Here is a 19,367-nt window from a genome sequence, read left to right as displayed (position 1 = left end):
GAAAGAAGCAACTGTTGCTCTTAGTCACTATGGTCAGGTTTTGCCATCATTCTCCACATTGAATCAGTAAGATTATGTGCAATGTAATAAATTATTTGACATGAGTAAGGACAGCAGAACCTGACCCTCAGTGAGACAGCTATGAGCAAGATTGCAGATACATGTTACTAAATATTCTGAAATAGAAATGTTATTAATCGAGTTGTCAGTTTTGAAATTATTTGACATGAGTAAGGAGAGCAGAATCTGACCCTCAGTGAGACAGCTATGAGCAAGATTGCACAGATACATGTTACTAATGTAACTCGATTATTAATCGAGTTGTCAGTTTTAACTACTGTTCACTTTTTCAGAGTTGCTTAATACAGCTCATTGCTGCAGTCATAAAGATACTAAAAAACTCCATAACTTTGTATCAATTGCCCTTGTTCTAAGATTTTTTTTATACATAACCATATCACATATACAATTTCTTCAGGTATTAAGGCCTCGAAATTTTGGGCTGCTTCTTAATAGCCATTTGGTTTTAAACCAAACACTACTGTTTAGACATAAAATATGTGTTATTTCAGGTAAAGTTTTGCTTTCCAAAATAATTCAAATTGAAGTCCCCACCCATATGGTAAAATGTTCTTTGAATGTAATGGAAACAGGATCAAAATACAACTACTCAAATGGAAGATTTACAACAATATATAATATTATCAAAGTTTATTGAAGTAATGGCTGCTTTTCAATATAGGTTGTATTTCATTAAAGTATATACTTTGAAAGATTTTCTACAAACACCAGTATTACATTTGCACCACAGTTACTTTAACAGTCAGCTGCTGAAACAACAGCTGAGAGGACAGCTCATTTGACTTTTTCCATTTATAGAAAACAGCACAGAGGTTTTATCTCACTAGAAAACGTAACAGCTGTGTCTTCCTTTAAACAATAAATGACTCATTTCTCTATAACACATAACATCATAAAAGGTCTAATGACTCACACACTGAAGCTATTTGCATGTGCCCTGTTTTCTAAATCATTGCTTTAAAAAGTGCTCTAGCAAAAACAAACAAACAACAACTGTAAGAGGATATCTGGACTACAATTAAATACTTGGAATAATACATGCTGAACATTTAGCAAAATTATGATAAATGAAAGCTATTATTTGGAACAGAACTGCTTTTGCTGAAAGCTATCAATAACACAGCCAATATGCCTACATACAAAATGCTCTCTGTATGATGGTATTTCTGTGTTGCAAATCATTAAACAAGTTATGGAAATGTAATTCAAACATAATCATTATGGGAAAGTACATCACTGTATAAATACATGAACACTTGAAATTTAGCATCAAACTGCATACCCCACACTGCCCTGACTCAGGCAGCGGTCTCCATGTGCAGAAAAGGAGGAGGCTTCTTTTTCTGACATAGTGCTGTGTGAAATGGCAAGCAGTGCCTGGTCCTGGCAGCCAAAGGGCAATACATAAACAAAGAAGCCATGAAATTATAAAAAAATGGTGGCTACCTGCCATAAAATGGTGTCTGAAACACCACGGCCCAATTTGTGTTGTCAGGGGAGGAAGAAAGAGGAGACTCCTGAAAAGAGCGGAGGTTACAAGTGTGTCAAACGGCACCCCCAGGTGCTCCCAGGCTGACAGGCAGAGGGAACGCGCCGCTCCGTGCAGCCGAGAGCCGCGCGGGGCCTGCAGGGGGCAGCGCTTCCCGCAGCAGCTGCGCGGCCCCGCCCGCCGCACAGCGGCTCGTCCCACCGCTCAGACAGGCAACAAGGAAATGACAGCTCTTAAGCATACGAGGTTTTTGAGTAACCTTGCTTTTATGACACAGCTTGAGGGCTTATTATATAATATTTGCCTGCTCTTTAGATTTGGCGTGTTCTTTCTCTGCTACTCTGATATTTCTAATTATCTTCTACAGATCTAAATCCAGCAAGAACCGAGAGTTTTTCCCTGCTTAGGAAACAAACATGCGCCAGTCTAAATCAGGTCATTACTTCCCAGAGTCCCTGGAGTGTGAATCCATCCTTTAGCTTCTCTATTGCAAGTCCCAGTTCTTCTGAAAAAACAGGCTCCCGATCATGTTGCTTTTTGAATACGTGACACATGAGAGAAAAGAAAATAAAGCAGAAGGCACTTTTTAATTTCATTATCCCATTTTATCAACAGGAATTTGATAGTATGAAAAAGTATCTCCTTACCTTGTTTTCATCAGCAAAGTAAGCCTGCAAAGGAAAACAAAAAAGAACCGTGAAAACAGAAGTCTAAAAACCACATATGCTAATAATTCCTTGGGGTCAAAACTGTATTGAGTAGGTCTTCCACAAGAATCCAGTCTATATGGGTTTTACTTCTATGTTAAAATAATTTACAAAAGGGTTCTAACAGGATTTTCTGTTTTGGATTATAGATTAGATACCACTGGATTATGGTATTTTTCATTAAATACCAACCTTTGAAATTTCCATCACAATAAAGAAAGACTTTTTAAATGGCAACATTTTTGTATTACATTTGTTACACTGACAAACACTTTATAGGGAATATTAATATGAAGACAAACTGACAGCATCCTGGTATCTTTTTGCCTCATGTGCAGCAGCTTTTACTATTCAACATCAAAAACTAGCTTAAAATGTATAATATCAAAATTCAGTTGACATCATATTCCATCTAAGAAAAGAACATAGAGTAATAGAACAACTCCATAAACAGAGATGTGGGAAAGAGATACCATCTTTCCTATTCTGTGTGGGTGGAAATTGAGGCTCAAACTCTTAGGGATATCAGCTCTCCGAAAATATCCACACTCTAGAAATCTCTGGATCAGCAGGTTCTAGATCTTATTGACCAAAAAGACCCCAGTCTTGCTTCAGCTGCCCCTGTGGACTGGTGAGGGGCAGCAAAGAAAGAGCTTTCCTGCGGCATCAAGGATTGTGGAATATTGGTGTGTAGCTGCTCCTTGGGTCCTAGGCAACCTGTGTCTCTACAGCAACAACCTTCTAACCATCTTCAGCTTCCAGTTTTTGTTTGAGAACAGCAGAGTTATTTAGTTCAGGTGACAAAGGCACTAATAGAGCAAACAGATCTCCATTTAAGGAGAAGGTATGTCTTCAAATATGCTGAAGACTGAATAAAAATGTGCAAAAAGGAAAAGAAATACGCCAAAAAGCCAGGAAAGAGGGAAAGGAAAAAACAAGAGCTTATCTGTGTTAGCAAGAGGCTGCAAAATTAAAAGGAGTGGAAATAACATTCATGCTAGGCCTGTTAATTTATCAAATTTCAGAGATTGGTCAATGCATCAAGGCTACCACTTGAAAACATGTGCCATCTACCCTTGCAGCCAGACAAGGAACCAAGTGTAATTGGTTGCACACTAAGTTTGGAAATTTGTTGAAAGAGGGTCAATCAAGCAGCCTAATGCATTTTAAAGTAAATTTTCCAAAATACTGGGAGACATAATAATGTAAAATTATTGCTGCCTTTCTAAAAGTATTCCAAGTTTGAATCTTAGATGAGTGTTGAGCATATAGATATCACCATCTATTCGTCTGTTTTAAGAGAAGGTGAATTATTGTTGCAATATAATGTACCTGATTATATTGTACTGCTGATTTTCAAGCCACTCCCAATTTTAATGTGTTGAGAAACTACATACAACTATTTGTTTAAACATCTACTAGTATTTATTTTGAATAATAATTTGTTCTTAAATTAAAAATTCATATACAGAATAAATTCCTGTAATAATCAGGATGTTTAATAAAAAGCATGTAAATGTGTTTTAAATATAAAGTGCAGTTGCAGCTTATCTTTAACAGAGGATTACAGCTGTAAATTGCTTAAATCTGAAGAACCAAACAAGAATGATTCTGTTTTTCTGGGTTTTTGGTGGAGTCACTTACCACAAAAGCATCTGTATGTTCATCAGCTTCTATTTCCACATCATCTGGAACCTGCTCCACTGTTAGGTCTTCAAGGGGTTGAGGCTGCAAATTGTAACACTGTAGTAAGTAAATTTACATATGTAATATGTTTATATATTTTTATTATTGTTAACACAGTATTGTATCTAATTTAAAATAAATAAATGGAGTACCTTTTCTTCCATTTCATAATCCACACCAAATATAGGATTAGCTGAATAAACTTTGTGAAGTGAATTAATCTCTTTCACTGCCTCCTGTAGTTTCTCTACAGGATCTATTTTAAAACCAAGTACATATCCTCCACTCTGTATAACAGGAAAAAAAAGACAACATCTATTTATTAGTCTTGTTTTTTAAACATTTTTTTCTCCTTGATAGTGATTTCCAGTTTAATGATAGCAATTTTCAGCTTGCTGAGAAAACTTGAATCATGGGAGAAATAAAAACAATGACAATGCTTCTCTATGAGGTAGGTAAGCTTTTAACCATTAGCCCATTATATAAAAGGGAAACAAATTCCTTATACAGAAAAACACAAGCAAATAAGGGTGGGACAAATTCAGAAGTGATATTAATGATTTATTCCTAACCACTCAGCAAATGTTGAGTCTGTTAGGTCTTGAGGATGTTATTAAAGAAGCTTTCAGATACACAGAAATAATGAAAAATATTTAAAAGAGTGGTCTTAATTAAGTACAGAATTAATTAGATCCCAAAGATAATCTGTCAGAAGACAGTATATTTGACAGTTACAAGATAATCATGCTAGCCTATTGTTTCTTTGCTTAGAGGGACTGTAACTCCCAATAGCCACATTGACCATAACATACACTTAAAAGCAGTGCAAAGAGAACTTAAAGTTTTCAAAATGCCACACAGAAGAAATGCTCTATGTAACTTAAAAGCAGACTCATGATATTTCAGATTTAGAGAAATATTGTATATAAAAATACTGCATCTAGAGAAATATTGTATATATGTATAATAAAAATGTAATTGATAGAAAAAGGCTTTTAAAGCTTCTTACCTGCTGAGAACTCTCTATCACAAGTGCCAAGCCAAACTTTGAGTCTCTCATTTTTATTGAACGCTAATGATAAAGAGGTATAACACTGTTAAAAATTTTCTAATTACTGGATAAAAATTTCATTGTTTCAGTTTGTTCTTTTACAGTGTAATAATTACAATTACTGACTCTGGAAGCTTGGCTACCAGCATTCCCTCCCATTTACCATTACAAATCTGAACCCCTGAAACCTCTGGGAAAAGTGTTTTATTAGCAGTGATAACAATGGTAACAGTAGATTTCTGAACATCAGGTTCACAGATCATTAATCCCAGTGTATGTAGGTGCCATGAAACATCAGAGTAAGTATTAAAAAGTTTGAAATACAAGCCATTTTCAACACCCGCACCTGCACAGAAAATTCCCCAACTAATCTGGACAGAAAAGAAAATATACCCTGTGGTTGATGCTAGCAAGACTAAACTCCTCTCTGAATGAGGGAGATGAAATAAAATTTTGATAAGCTGGGAGTTTTAACCAAGGATGTGAGCATATGCTGTTTCATTTTGAAAATGGTTGTGTGAGATACTTACAATTTGTAGATACGGTATGCTGACATTAAAGCTGTCATTCATATTTGCATGCCAAACTATTCTCACATTAGTAATAAAAAATGTTCCCAGATTTCCCTATTAAAGAAAAGTTATGTTAGAATTGCTTTAAGTACAGACCTTTTTTTCCCAAACGTGATGACTACTGCTATCCATTTATCTATAAGCAAGATACAGCTTCATATTACATTCACTAAAAGCCTAATTCTTCCCTAACAAACCCAGCTGAAATGTTTCTATTGATTGCAAGGAAGCAGACTTCCAGAACCTGAGTAATGAAAATAGCTGTGAGTGCCTACTAGTGCAGCAAAGCTGGATCAAGTCACAGCCCAGCCAACCTCATGGGAATACATGAAGCATCTGAGAGCGTTATTAACTGTACAGATCTGGAATTGGCATAAAGTGTAAGTATAAAGGCATGTGGGTTAAACTTAGGTAATTGAGGAGATGTGTGTGTGCCAAGGGAATGTAGAGGAAAGAACTTTTTAGCTTGTCAGAGTGGATCATATTTCTATTCTGGACTAAAATTGCCCAGACAGAAATATCAGCTCCTGTTCTGTTTCACTGCTCCGGGAAATGCTTGCAACTAGTGCCCTGTAAAATAATAAATGTTTTCTATTTTTATCTTAAAGTTTTTATTTTTTTTTTTAAGACACAGAATCCCTGCCAGTATTTTCAATTTTCATTAATCAAAAGACAATATAATCTTACTACTGTTTAGTCAAAGCTGCATGTAAACATACAAATATTCAGCAGAGCACTTCAGAAACATGCTTTTCTTTCAGTATCATACAGAGCTTTAGGCTCCTAAATATATATTTTTAACAAAAATTGTGTATCTAGTTCCTGGCATATTAGCCAGGTCATGTAGACTTCAGGTTACCAAAAGGAGATTTTGTTGTAGTGAGTAGCAAATATATAGGATCAGTTTCTCTGCACACATCAGCTGATGAACAGAACAGTATTAAAGGTAATTCCCTGGAGGTTACAAAACTATAGTACAATTGCTAGATGAAAGCTGAAACATTTTAACTTTTCTGTAGTCAATGTATTCTGATTCTTTACCTGGTCACTTGATAAGTTCCAAACTCCATTGACTTTATCATATATTTGTTCTTGTGGTAACAATCTCAGTTGCTTGTTTTGAATCAATGCACTTCTCAGTTTCAGATCACGATACATTTTGGAAGTCTCATAAGCTCTACAAAAAATATAAAATACGTATTAGTTCATACACAGTTCTGTTTTTCTACTATCTTTGCCTTTTGTTTCATGTTTATTTTCAGCTTTTCTTATCACCACACTGCACAAAAGTGAGAGTACTATTAAAACTTTTTCAACATAATTAAGTATATTCCAGCTTTCCTCAATGAAATTATCTTCAAACTTAAGACAGGTTTTCAACAACTTTTTGATCTCCCGTAGTGTTCATGTCTATACTATTTTTTTCCTTTTCCTTAAGACAGTCATCACCCAGCCTCTACTGCAAAGCATAAGTTCTTTGGGTCCCATGAGATACATAGCACAGACATTAACAATCCTTTATTTTTCATTGCCAGTTAAATCACAAACATCCAGTATATATGACAGTATTCCATAGCTCTTAAGTAGACACCCATGGTACTGCATTATGCACACGTTCATTCAGATCACTTGTCTTTAGGTGGGAAGCATACAGTGTTTTGTAATTGATGAAGAGTTCTGACCAGGATTTAACTCTTCATTTCCTTTACATGGTCTGAAATTACAGGAAATTACTGCAGACAGAAATTGTAGCTAGAAAACGCGCACTAAGATTAGCTCCTTTATACTCTTATTTGTTCAGATAGTTTATACACGAGGTGTATAAATTGTGATCAATAACTAGTATAAATACACATTAATTTTTATTATGTGCAGCTATCTACTAATATTTGTGATCATTCTTCCCCTTCCTTCCAGAGATTGTTCACTTTTGGGAAAGTTTTCTGAATGTTGAATATGGACAGTCATATACTGTGTGTATCAGCAGTTGTAATCCCCCATATTTGAGTCCTTGATCAAAGACTCTTTTAAGTACACTACCTGTGCACAGCAATAACTGAAGTGAAGAGTCTGGGACTTCCAGGAACAACATTGGTAAATATGAACTCAAACCGAGTATTGTTACATTTAGTCAATATATACAGAGCTTCTGTCTGCCCTCGTAATTTCTGTAAGGAAAAAATGAAATTTTACATTTTCTCAAAATAGTAGCTTGATTGTACAAATCATAAACAATCTCCAAATATTGTCTAAGATATTGTTTTAAACAGTGTTTATGGAGGTGTAATCCTGATTCTTCCACTAATCTATTACTGTCTTCCACTGAATTTATTTTTCTTTTTGACCAACTAGCAGCTCCATCAACAGTAAAACTAATGCAGCCTGCCTGCTCTACATTTGCAATATCATGACTGAAACTGTATTTTTGATTTTCTTATCATATGATTGCCCAGGAAATCTACATCACCTTCGTGCTAGTCCTTTGTGGCAGGCCAAACAAACAGCTTCACAGCTGCATGCAATTCCATTCAGGCTATGTATTTGAGAGCTCTCCGCTTTTAAAACAAAACTTCCATTACTATTCTTTACTGTTCTTGCAAGTAAACTTTCAGTGCAGTAAATATAAGCAACTAATTACAGCTTCTTTTATTATTTTTAAAAGTATTTTTTGGAACTTACTGAGTTGGCAGTTCTTGTAGTTATATTTATAACACAGTTGTAACCGACAGCTTAAAAGTCAAGGGAGAAAAAAACATTGTTTTGAGAACAAGAAAAATAACAGTCAAAATTACAAAGTATATTACTGAATTTTTTAATGCAGCTTTGGATGCTATGTGTGAGAATTACACTTTGTGGTTAATACCCTGGGTCCTCATCACAACCCTGAAGACTAATTTAAGCTAGAAAGGATCTTGGAAGGTTCTTTGGTCAAGTGCTGTTCTCAAATCAGGACCAACTCTGGCTGCTCAGTGTACCAACCAATCCAGTAAGTATTTCCACAGAAGGGAATTCCACACTGAGCACTGGAAATAATTTACGTACAAAATAACTGCATCCTGCCTCTGTTTCAGCTCTTTAAATTAAATATGAGCAAACCTCTCACTGCTCATACAGTTTTAACTCATACAGTTAAAATGAATTTATTCAGAGTTTCCAATACTGAAATGGGAAAGGCAGGTACTTGTGGGGAATAAATAGAGAAATGCAGAATGTGAATAAACAGGTGGCAACAAGAGCTACAAGTAAAGCAATGTATGATGAAGCTCAAACTTTTTCTAAAAAAACACATCAATCAGATGGCATTATGGTATTATATATCGGCCAAATGAAAAATATGTCTGAAGAAACTAATGAATTTAATTAATTTTCTGAGAAATTAACACAGAATATTGATTATTACAATTTTGCTATGAATTATCATCGCATTCCTATATTATAAAGAGATTCATTAGTAACAAGTTTATTTCAGACTGTCCAGAGCAACACAGCTATACTTCAGTATTCTGTACTGAAATCAATACTTTGTGAAGGAATAGCAAGGCACCACAAAGGAAACAGAAGGTAATACTTACAGAGGTTGACTCTGGGCAACGACAGTGAGCGCCAAATGATCCGCAAATTTGTCACAAGCAGTCTGCCTGGAGATAAAGAGTGTAGCTATTTTTAATCTAAATAAATTCCATTAAATGAAACATTCTGAAACAACAGGATATTCATTCCCCTTGAGAGGAAAAAGAAGAAAAGCACAGGACACCCCACCAGAAAAAGCACTAAACCACTAAACACTTAAATGCTTAAAATGCTAGCAGAGAAAATTCAACAAGGAACACATTAAAGAACCTCTAATAAATACCAGCATTCCTCAAAATCAAACCAAGAACAGTTATTGATTCCAGTCCAGATGCTTATAGAAAAAATGTAGACACAATTAGTGCAGAACTGCCCTGGGGAGGAGAAGGGAAGGCAGTGAGTTAACTATCACAGCAGTATTCATAAAAAACCTCACCCCTTTGCCATATGCTAATTTATTCCATTCTGGACCCTGGAGAGCAGCACGTCCAACCCCCCTGAGGGCCATCTCAGCATGCTGGCAGCTTCAGCCCCTGCCCGCCACGTATTCCTTACTGGTTCAGTTAAAAACAGGGTGGGACAAGCTAAGCATTAAAGAGGATTACAGCACAACAGCACCACACTGTTTATAAATGGATTATTCCTACCAGGCTTTCAATTCTAAGCAAATTCTGAGACAAGAATCACGTTCCTACAACTTGAAGAAAACATTCCAAGGCAGATCTGAGAGGCAGGATCTCTTCTGTGCAACAGAGCACTGCTACAGAGTTCAATGGGAACCTGACAGGGCTTTCATAAACCTACACAGGTTAAAGTGCAGAAAGTTTACAATTTCCCTGAGTATGCAGTTACCTCTGTCTCCATTGTTTCCTTTGGTATCTTCAACAGACTCTAAGCAGTCTATAAGGACCTCTCCAGGTCTCATTTTCATTTGTCTAAAAAAAAGGGAAAATAATATGATTTATCTTCCAAAAATAAGGCCATTTTTATTTCCCTGCTTTGCTTTCCTCTGTTTTCTGCTCAGTACATCATGCAATGAAAAAACCACAGGTGCACACATAAATACAAATCAACTTTACATACCTGAAATTGTCACTACAGCTCATTGATGAAAAAATATTAATATATTTATTACTAAATTATAACTGTAAATAAATAATTATGTAGAAAGCGTGACCATGAAAACTATACGCCAAAATAAGGACAAAGTGTGTGGAAAATGGAGGAAAATGCAAAAAAACCACCACTTGCATTCACATAATTTTTAGAGGACAGAGTTTATTGCCTCTTGATGTAAATTCAGGTCACAAGGAGTGGAGCTAAGCTCAGGAAAGAAGACATGCCAGCAAAGGAAATACCAGATATAAAAGGATACATGAAATGCTCTGCTAAATTTTCCACAAAGGGTGTGGTTTGGTTTTTCACTTGTTTGGTTTGGTGAAGTCTTCTATTTATTTGTTAATATTATTATTTTGCTTTATTTAACTGATCTAACCACTCAATTACACAACAACAAATGCAGTGTGAATTTTTGCTGTATTTTAGTCGTAATGTCAAAAGCAGCCAATGTATGGCATGACAGAAACAAAACGTATTATTAAAACACGAATTTCGTGAAACACAGCTCCCTGCGGAGGATGCCAAGCCCTGGTACCCCTGAGTGCCCCCGTCCCGGCAGACACACGCCTTCAGTTTGGTTGTACTTCTCAGGGCTAGAAAAGCTCAGCTGGCAAAAGCACACACACGCCCCTCAATCCTCCAGTGTCCAATCTTTTCTTTTGTTTTACTCTCTTTTTATAGATTGGAACCGGTGCGTGGACCCCACCCCGCAAGCTCTGCCCGCCCTGGCCCGTCCTGCCCCGCTCCGCCAGGCGAAGTCGCTCTTCCCCCGCCGCCGCCACACGGGGGCGCTCCCGGCCCACGCTGGGGCTCTCCCGCCGTGCACCGCGCCCACACCAGTGGTCGGCCTCAGCGTGCGGAGACAGCGCTCAAGCGCCCGCCTGTCGGCGCCGGGCGGGCCCCAGAGCGCCGCTGTGAGGGCAGGGCCGGGTCGGGACGTGGCCACGGACACTCACTGCGGGGAGATGTCGAAGCGGACATCCCTGTCCTCCCACAGCACGTCCAGCACCCCGCTCATGGCCGCCACCCGCCCCGACGAGTCCGCGCGCCGCCCTGGCAACGGCGTGGGGAGGGGTGGGGGTGGGTGGTGTCTCGCGCTCCCGCGGCGGTCGGGATTGGCTGCGGCGCCGCACGTGGGGAGCGCGCGCACTCGCTCCCGCCCCGGCTCCTCCCCCGGCTCCCCTGAGGGGCTGAAACACGAAACGCGAGGGTGACGAGCAATCTGACAGGTGACAAACCCTGAGGGACCCCGGCGTTCTTCGTAATGCAGCCTGGAGCCCTCGGGATTTGCGGGTCTGAGTGTTTGTTTGGTGGTTTTGGGTTTATTTTAAAATAGATGAGATGTGTCATTTTTAATTTGGAATTACTTGAAAACTGTATCCAGATTTTGATTGCAGTGCCCTACCACTTTCAAATTTAAAAAATAACACTCCAGATAAGAGTCAGAAGAAAAAACCTCGTCCTTTAGTAGTTCTTCCCTTAAAGCTTGTCCCTGGGTTGACGAGGAGCCCGTTGCACCCATGTGGAAAGGGACACAAGCTGGATGAAATAAAGCAGCGGGCGGGAAGTGCCCCGACCCCTCAGGAGAGGGGCTGAGCGCCCTGAAAGCACAAAGGCCAGAGGGTGGCTTAGCTGAGGCCAAGCTCCGCTTTTTGTTGATACGCTTGAAGTTACCATTTGCTCAGGGAAAAAAAAAAACAAACAAACCACACAAATCCAACTAAAAATGATCGACGAGTTTCATTACAGGAGTGCATAATCTGAGATGTTTGGCCTTGTTAAGGGCTGTGGCAGAAATCCGGTTATGTTATCAGAAACACATGACACAGTGAATGTCATTTAGCTGTGAGGTAAGTTTTTAGTCCTGTTAATGGACCATTATCCATTTTCTGTCCTGGCAGTATAACCAAAAATGTTTTATTAGAAATAAGCTTTAAAGTGTATTAAATAACAGGAAGTGCAACATATACAGGCAGACATAAATGTAAAAAGCAATATCACAGTGACAGCCAATAAACTGTGCCGTGTTTAATGTTTTAAACATAAGTTTAAATAGTTAACTAAGGAAGATGAAAATACTAAAATGCATTTAAAAATTAGACTTGGCTTTCAGAAGCCACACGTTGGAAAGACCATTTTAGACATGAACTAACCCAACACAGTAATACCAGTGAATATTGGTATATTCACTCATAGAAGTGGATGTGTTTTAACTGTAATTGTCATGGATCTTGGCTAGCTAATAAAACCTTATATATAGCTTCAACCTTATAATTTTTAATGTAGAGACTAATTTCTACCTCCAGAAAGAAATACACAAGCCTGTCTACATTGCTGTTCAGACTCAAAGCGGTTTGCATTTCCATGGCAGCCACCATACCAAAACTGAGCACAGGCATTGGCTTGGTTATCATAATACCATCTGATTGTATAAACACGGCACGGCCCTTGATCCAGCCTTAGCTTGCAGCGGAGGTCCACAGTACTTTCTAAAATGAAAAAAAAAAAGGAGCAATAGAAACCATTCAGTTTGTAAAAGCCAATTGTATTCCACAGATTTTACCTTTAAAACTCTTACTTTGGTTCTTCATGTTTGTTTTTTTTTCCTGCTAGTCTTATACAATAGTATAAGATTCACTTTTAGTTCTAAAGATGTTAATATTGAAAACATATAAGTGCATCTTGGTAATCAAATAAACTGTTCCTTTACTGGCACGATTCTAGTAATTACCAGAAAAAAGTATTATGGCTCCATATACAAAAAGAGCAAACAATATGAATATGATAGTTTTAAAATATATTTTTTTGAAATCTGATTATGTTCAACCAGTCTTGTGAGCAAACTGAAATTGTAAGCCAAAGAGCTGTAGGCTAGTTCCGTCTGCTGCATCCTTCTGCGGTACATTAATTTTTCTTGTGGTGTGGGAGAAGAGACATTAAAATACTGAGAAGAATATAAAACTCTTGTCTTGCTTTTGTAAGATATTTGTGCTGCTTATCTAATAAAATGGTAGTAATTATGTACATAAGTTTTGAATTTAAAACTCCTGCAGATATGGAGTAGAGGACTGTGACATACTAATCTAGTCTCACTTTAATAATACCATGAGATAGAAAACAGTTTTCTGTGAAGTTTACTGTTGTGACTATTACTTTGTCTTTTGCAACTGGTATCTTGTCACTTTTTTTGAAAAAAATGTTAGTGCCAGAGACTGAATAAGTCATGCCACTGTTCCCAGGAAACATTGGGAACACGTTTCCATCACTCTCTTCTGTTGCTCCCATCATAATACACTATTACTGGAACTGAAAATCCCCCAAATGATGAACAAAATACATTTGGACATTTCATAGAAAAGAATCAACCCTTTAAGCACTCAGCTAATTATTATGCTTAAAATGACTAAACACTGTTTTTTCCTTTTGCTCCTCTGAAATAGAAATAGATTCTTTCTGTCCAATACTGAAATCACTATCTTTGTGTTTAATGAAGTCTCCCACCTCTGTGGACTGCCCCTCCTTGGCTGATGGATGCCCTGCTGACTGGCCCACCCTCAGTGAGCATTTTGTTCCCTTTTTGATGCCTCTTAGGAGCTCCCTCTCAGGTTATAGACAACCTTGCTTTAAATGGAGCGGTGGGATCCGGCACTTGGGAAGACAAGAACTGCAACTAGATGTGTTATAAAATCCTGAAACGACTTCTCTTCTACATCACAGACTCACAAAATCTTTGGAGAATGGAATAAAATTGCTCTGATTTAAAGCCTTATTAAAAGTTAGTACCAGGAAAATAGGTAACAAAATGAAAAATGATCTATTACCCACCGGGTCTTGGGGTGGGGCCTGCAGTTGAAAGAGTTGATGTCATCACTTTATTGAATGGTGGTTGTTTAGATGACAATAATGGTAACACAGCTGCAGGTGAAAAGAAACGGAATGAGACATTGATTTTTCATCAGCCAAAAATGAAAATGAAGAAATGAATGACAATAGAAATACCTCTAGTGTTTCCTGTTAAGGTTGGCTGTTGTTCTTCATCTTGTTCCTCTTCATAGGTGTCATAGACTACAGGAGGTATGTTGGTCTGAAATAAGCATTTGATTTTTTTTTCTTTTGAAGTGTTTCAAAATGAACAAGCCCTCCATGACTTAGAGATTTTCTAGTGTTTTTCCTTTCCATTTACCCTGACTTCAGTGTTAAGAACCAGAATTTTAACTTCTCCTGGTTGGTTTACCAGGAAAGTTGTCATATGTAAATGTTGGATAAATATTTTCTTAGTTGAGCTTTAGAGAAGTTTATTTATAGACTTAAAATTATAATCTACAATTGAGTTCAATTACTGTTCTTAGACTTAATTATAACAGTGTAACTGCTTTTCAATATTGTTATGATTCACACTGTGGCACAAATATTACTCTATTAAACAAAGGAATCCTTGTAACAGTATCAGGAATAAGTTATAGCTATTAGTTAATTGCCTGCATGCAACATCAGAGCTCTTACTCAGAACAACCACCTCTGAGCATACAAGTTAAAGTACCTGTCCTTCAGAAAATTAAGGGAAATGGTACAAATTACATTAGGTGGCACAGAAAGATGTATACTTTAAACTTCTGCTCATTAAAGCCTGCTGAATTTTCATACCGGAGCTAATGGTTGAGGAAGATGGCCAAGACTCAGAGGACTTTCTACTGCAGATACTCTGAGTGTCTGTGCTGAAAGTGATTGTCTATTAAAATTGTTCTTCTGAAGTATGTAATGTAAAGAACTTGGAGATGTGGAATGGAAGGATCGCCCACTTATACTTGCACCATTTTTATTATGGTTGTATACTAAGGTGCCATGTTCATCTTCACAAAATTGATTCACTAATTTGGACTCCAGAGCTGTTAAAAAAAAAAAAAAGTAGAAAATTTATCATACTGAGAAATTCCATGTATTCTTAAAATTTGGATTACTTATATATGTCACTAGTACACACGTAATCCAGAACTCCTTCCGATTGTTTACATGCATCTAAGAAGATTGTTCCAGATTCTTTGGAGTATGGACTTACATGCTGGCACAGATTTGCCAGCATGTAAGTCCTCTACATGGTAGAAAATACAGTGAACACACATTAGGGTGTTCATCTAAGCTTAGTAACAACTACTAGTTGGTAATGGGAAAATAACTGCTTGTCTTTCTCCCGTGAATAACCACATGAAAATGCATTATTTCCCCAGGGGAGTGAACAAGTAGCATTTACAACAATGGGTTTCATTCTGATTTATAGTCAGATTTTCAGTGCATGAGCACTTGCTCATCTTAGAAAACTTGTTTAAGCAGCTGTTTTCCTAGACTGGGTGATTGACATTCCCCCATTGGCATGTTGCCCCATAATGTGACACCATAAAGAAAGGGCATCTGTATCCCTAGATTCCTATTACTGTGCAGCATCAAAACATATCCACAAAGACAATGCTTCTCCCCCACCCTGCCCCCTTGTGAGCAGCATCCGATGCAAGGCAGAATAAATCTTCAGTGAACGCACCTGAGAGGGTGTTGAAGTCATCGATGAGATGCATGTGTTCTCCGTCTGGGTCTGAGGCAATGAGATTCAGCTCACGCACAAACTCGGCCTGTGTTGGATCTGAAGTATTTACGATTCCTATTGCATACATTTCGATGTTTGCTGCGTGAGCCTCTCGAACAACAAGATCTAGTTTTACAGCTTCTCTCTTGTCTGTTTGGCCATCTGTTAGCACAATAGCTACTTTCCTCACCCCTGCTCGAGCACCAGAAAATCCTTCCTGGGTTGCTTTGCGGATAGCAGTTCCTGTGTAAGTGCCTTCTCCCATGTATTGCATTTTTCTGATTGCTCTCTTAACATCCTGGCGGGTTGGATACTTGTTGAGACCAAATTCTAGCCGAACTTCTAAACTGTATAACACAAGGCCAATTCTGGTAGCATTTCTGCCTACAGTTACTCTGTCTACTAAAGCAGTTACAAAGTCTTTGATAATCTCAAAATTTTCTGGTCCCACACTCTCAGAGCTGTCAATCACAAATACCAGCTCCATAGGAATTTCCTTACATTTAATACTGCAACCTACAAAGGAAAGAGAAAAGAAGCCCAGATCACAATGACTTGATTTGGCATGCTTTAGGAAAAGAGAAGAATGCAAATGTCATGAAGGAAGTATAGAATTTGAACATAAAGATTTCCTGAGTTCTTACCACATATCTCTTTAATTAATTTAATGATATCTTCTCTCTGGATGTGAAAAAAATTAAATATTAAAATATTTTACAGTTTGCCTCTTTCAAATGAGCTATAATATTGACACTTAACAAAGATTTTGGTTATGATTAATATTTGTGTCCTACAGTAACTTAGAAAAATCTTACTGTTTTACTTCCAAACTTCTTGAGTTCCACATTTTACAATGAACTATTTCATATGCATTCAAGGATCAATAACTTGACAACACATTAACATCTCTATCTAAAACAATTAACTCCTGTTATTTTAAAAAATGGTTTGTGATTAATTGACTCTCATTAAAACTGAAAGGCATAAATATTTTAGCATCTAAATAATATGATATCCCTTTTAAATGTTCTGGGAGCAGAGAAATAGACCCAGCTTTAGGAAGTGTAGGATTGCTTGTTGTGAGGTGATGTATGCCAGAGCACCAATACAGAATGGAATTGGGAGTTGTCAGCCCTGATGTACCTGGCCCCTATTACCCAGCCTTCATCAGCACAAAACCCCAAAACTGCTGCCTTCAGAGCTGTCTGTTCAGAACAATGATAGCTTCTGTGACGTGTGAACCAAGTGTTTCTCAGAGCAATCATTTGTTATATATTTTGAAGTGCATGACAGGACTCATCTGGCATTGAGTCAGTCTTTCAAATACAACCTTTTGCTTCTGCTTCTCAGTTTTCATAATAAACTGTACTAGTATTTATGTACTCACTGACATACTTTACTGAAGTTGACTCAAATGTGGTACAGGCTTAGCAGAAATATAAATAAGTTCATAGGATGATAGACCATGACAAGTTTGAAGATCTTTGCTCTTTATACTCTTAAATACTTGCAAAAAACCTTCCTGCAGCAAGTACACACCTGGGTGATCTAACACTAGCTACAAAAGAAAATATAGCAGAAAAATACCTAAAGTCACCAGGAACTTCTAATTCCATTTCTGCATAAAGTAAATAAGAAAAAATCAGAAATCTTTGAGTTGGTTTCTTTCTATATTAATGCTGAGGTGGCTTCTAATCAGAAAGCTCTTTCCAAAATAATTAAAAGGCTACGTTTCATCTGATGGTGTTGTTCATATCTTGCTGTAATGGGATTTAAATAATGGAATTTGCTTACTGTTAGGCCTTGGTCTCCCTTTGGTCCGGTTTTGCCCTGTAACAGTGATTGCTAATTAAGCTATTGCAATTAGATAGTAACATTGTAATTCAGAATACAACTTCATCCATACCATTATTAGAATAATATTTTTCCAATAGAAAGTTAAACTAGGAAACGTGTGCTTCTGATGCACATGCACTGCCTTGTGCATGTAGTACCTGCAACCTCCTAAGGTGCTTTATGGGAAGTGGATGTCCTCAATTCTCCCACTGGGTCACTGTCAGCTCTCTTTCACTGCTGTCCTGGTTTTGGCTGGGATAGAGTTCATTTTCTTAGTAGCTGGTTCAGTGCTACTGAATTCCCATTTATTATGGGAATCATGTTGATAGCACACTGTTGTTTTGGTTGTTGCTAAGTGGCGCTTACCCATATTCAAGGACTTTTCAGTTTCCCATGCTCTGTCAGTGAGAAGCTGCACAAGCAGCTGGGGGGAGCACGGCCAGGACAGCTGAGCTGGGCAGGCCAAAGGGATATTCCACAGCATGGGAGGGCTCACTCAGTACAGAAACCGGGGGAGTTGGCTGGGAGGGGCCCATCGCTGCTCGGGGATGGGCTGGGCATCCAGCAGTGGGTGGTGGGCAATCTTATTGGGCTGCACCTGGCTTTTTTATGGTTATGATTATGATTATTCTTGGTTCAATTATTAGACTGGTTTTATATCCATCCATGAGTCTTCTGCTTGTTTAGGTTCTTTTTTTTTTTACTTTTTTTCCCTGATTTTCCTCTGCATCACACCAATGTTGGGAGGTAGATGATTGAGTGGGTGTGTAGTATTTAGCTGCTGGTTGGGGTTAAACCATGACAACTGCCTTAAGGAAGAAACCACATCCATGTGGGAAGTGGGGTATTAATCAAGTAAATGTCTTCTTTGTGCTTTTAAAGTTTTTAATAGTTTCAGTTTCTTAAATGTTTCAGATTATATGTAATTAAAGAGAAAGAAAAACACACAACCCAACTTTGTTTCTGAGTGGTTTACGAAAATATATGTGATAAACCTGAGTTACTTACAGGTTCTCCAGATAAACCAGGGTCACCCACATCACCTTTTTCTCCTTTTTTCCCCTTGTCACCTATAGCTCCTCGATTTCCCTTTAAAACCATGGTGGTAAGCAGAAAGAAATTTTAAGTCAGTTTTTGTTACACTTTTCAAATTTCTCTCTCATAGCCTTTATTGAATGCACATTAAGATGGTGACATGAGTTAGAAATCTTTGTTAGAGATCATTTAAATAAATTGGTACTTTGTGAATTTCATTAATAACTTGTAGTATTGACTAAGCATTTTTATGGGAAAAAATACCTGAAGTGGTTTGAATAATGAAGCATCTCAAACAACTGCATGCAAACTGAGGGGTTTCAAGGGCTATTGCATGATGGAAATTATTATCTGTGCCTTAGAAAAATAAGATAACACTAGAGAAACAGAAAAGAAATCCAAGGGTATCCTTAGAATGAATAAAGGGAGTATCACTCTGAGAAACCTTCTGGCCCAGAAAGGATGTTTGGCATAGCAAACAAATGTATTAGTGTATAGTGGTTTGATTTTTAGAAGACTGTAGGACTTAGTACATCCTTTCTGAGCCATTGTGTTCATATCTAAAAACTGATTCCAACCCACCATTCTCTTTTTCTTAACATTGATTTAGTTACAAAATTTTGCATAGCAGATCAGTGAAAGTGAT

General features: G+C 37.7%; 2 protein-coding genes across 2 annotated transcripts in view; both read right to left on the bottom strand.

Annotated features, from left to right (window-relative positions):
- Positions 1-696: 696 nt before the first annotated feature.
- Positions 697-11,346, bottom strand: BBS5 (Bardet-Biedl syndrome 5). The gene is made up of 12 exons (XM_041403756.1): positions 11,232-11,346; positions 10,009-10,091; positions 9,159-9,224; positions 8,266-8,315; positions 7,627-7,754; positions 6,628-6,763; positions 5,545-5,640; positions 4,973-5,035; positions 4,116-4,250; positions 3,922-4,005; positions 2,218-2,241; positions 697-2,103 (listed from the first exon to the last, which is right to left on the bottom strand). Exons 1-12 carry the CDS (start codon positions 11,291-11,293, stop codon positions 2,002-2,004), a joined length of 1,029 nt encoding a protein of 342 aa, XP_041259690.1. The 5' UTR covers positions 11,294-11,346; the 3' UTR covers positions 697-2,001.
- A 1,218-nt stretch (positions 11,347-12,564) lies between these two features.
- The window catches only part of LOC121335446 (collagen alpha-1(XXVIII) chain-like), a 50,014-nt gene continuing 43,211 nt past the window's right edge, over positions 12,565-19,367 (bottom strand). Inside the window, exons 29-36 of the mRNA XM_041403600.1 lie at positions 18,695-18,775; positions 17,645-17,680; positions 16,495-16,531; positions 15,809-16,366; positions 14,920-15,161; positions 14,275-14,359; positions 14,101-14,190; positions 12,565-12,764 (exon numbers count right to left, since the gene is read on the bottom strand). Coding sequence (XP_041259534.1) covers positions 12,565-12,764; positions 14,101-14,190; positions 14,275-14,359; positions 14,920-15,161; positions 15,809-16,366; positions 16,495-16,531; positions 17,645-17,680; positions 18,695-18,775 — 1,329 coding nt within the window. The remainder of the gene's footprint in view (positions 12,765-14,100; positions 14,191-14,274; positions 14,360-14,919; positions 15,162-15,808; positions 16,367-16,494; positions 16,532-17,644; positions 17,681-18,694; positions 18,776-19,367) is intronic.

The sequence above is a fragment of the Onychostruthus taczanowskii genome, unplaced genomic scaffold (genome assembly GCF_017590055.1).
Source record: "Onychostruthus taczanowskii isolate IOZ18803 unplaced genomic scaffold, ASM1759005v1 scaffold20, whole genome shotgun sequence".
Classification (NCBI taxonomy): domain Eukaryota; kingdom Metazoa; phylum Chordata; class Aves; order Passeriformes; family Passeridae; genus Onychostruthus; species Onychostruthus taczanowskii.
Note: the sequence above shows the minus strand (reverse complement) of the source record. Positions and strands in the feature narration are given on the sequence as shown.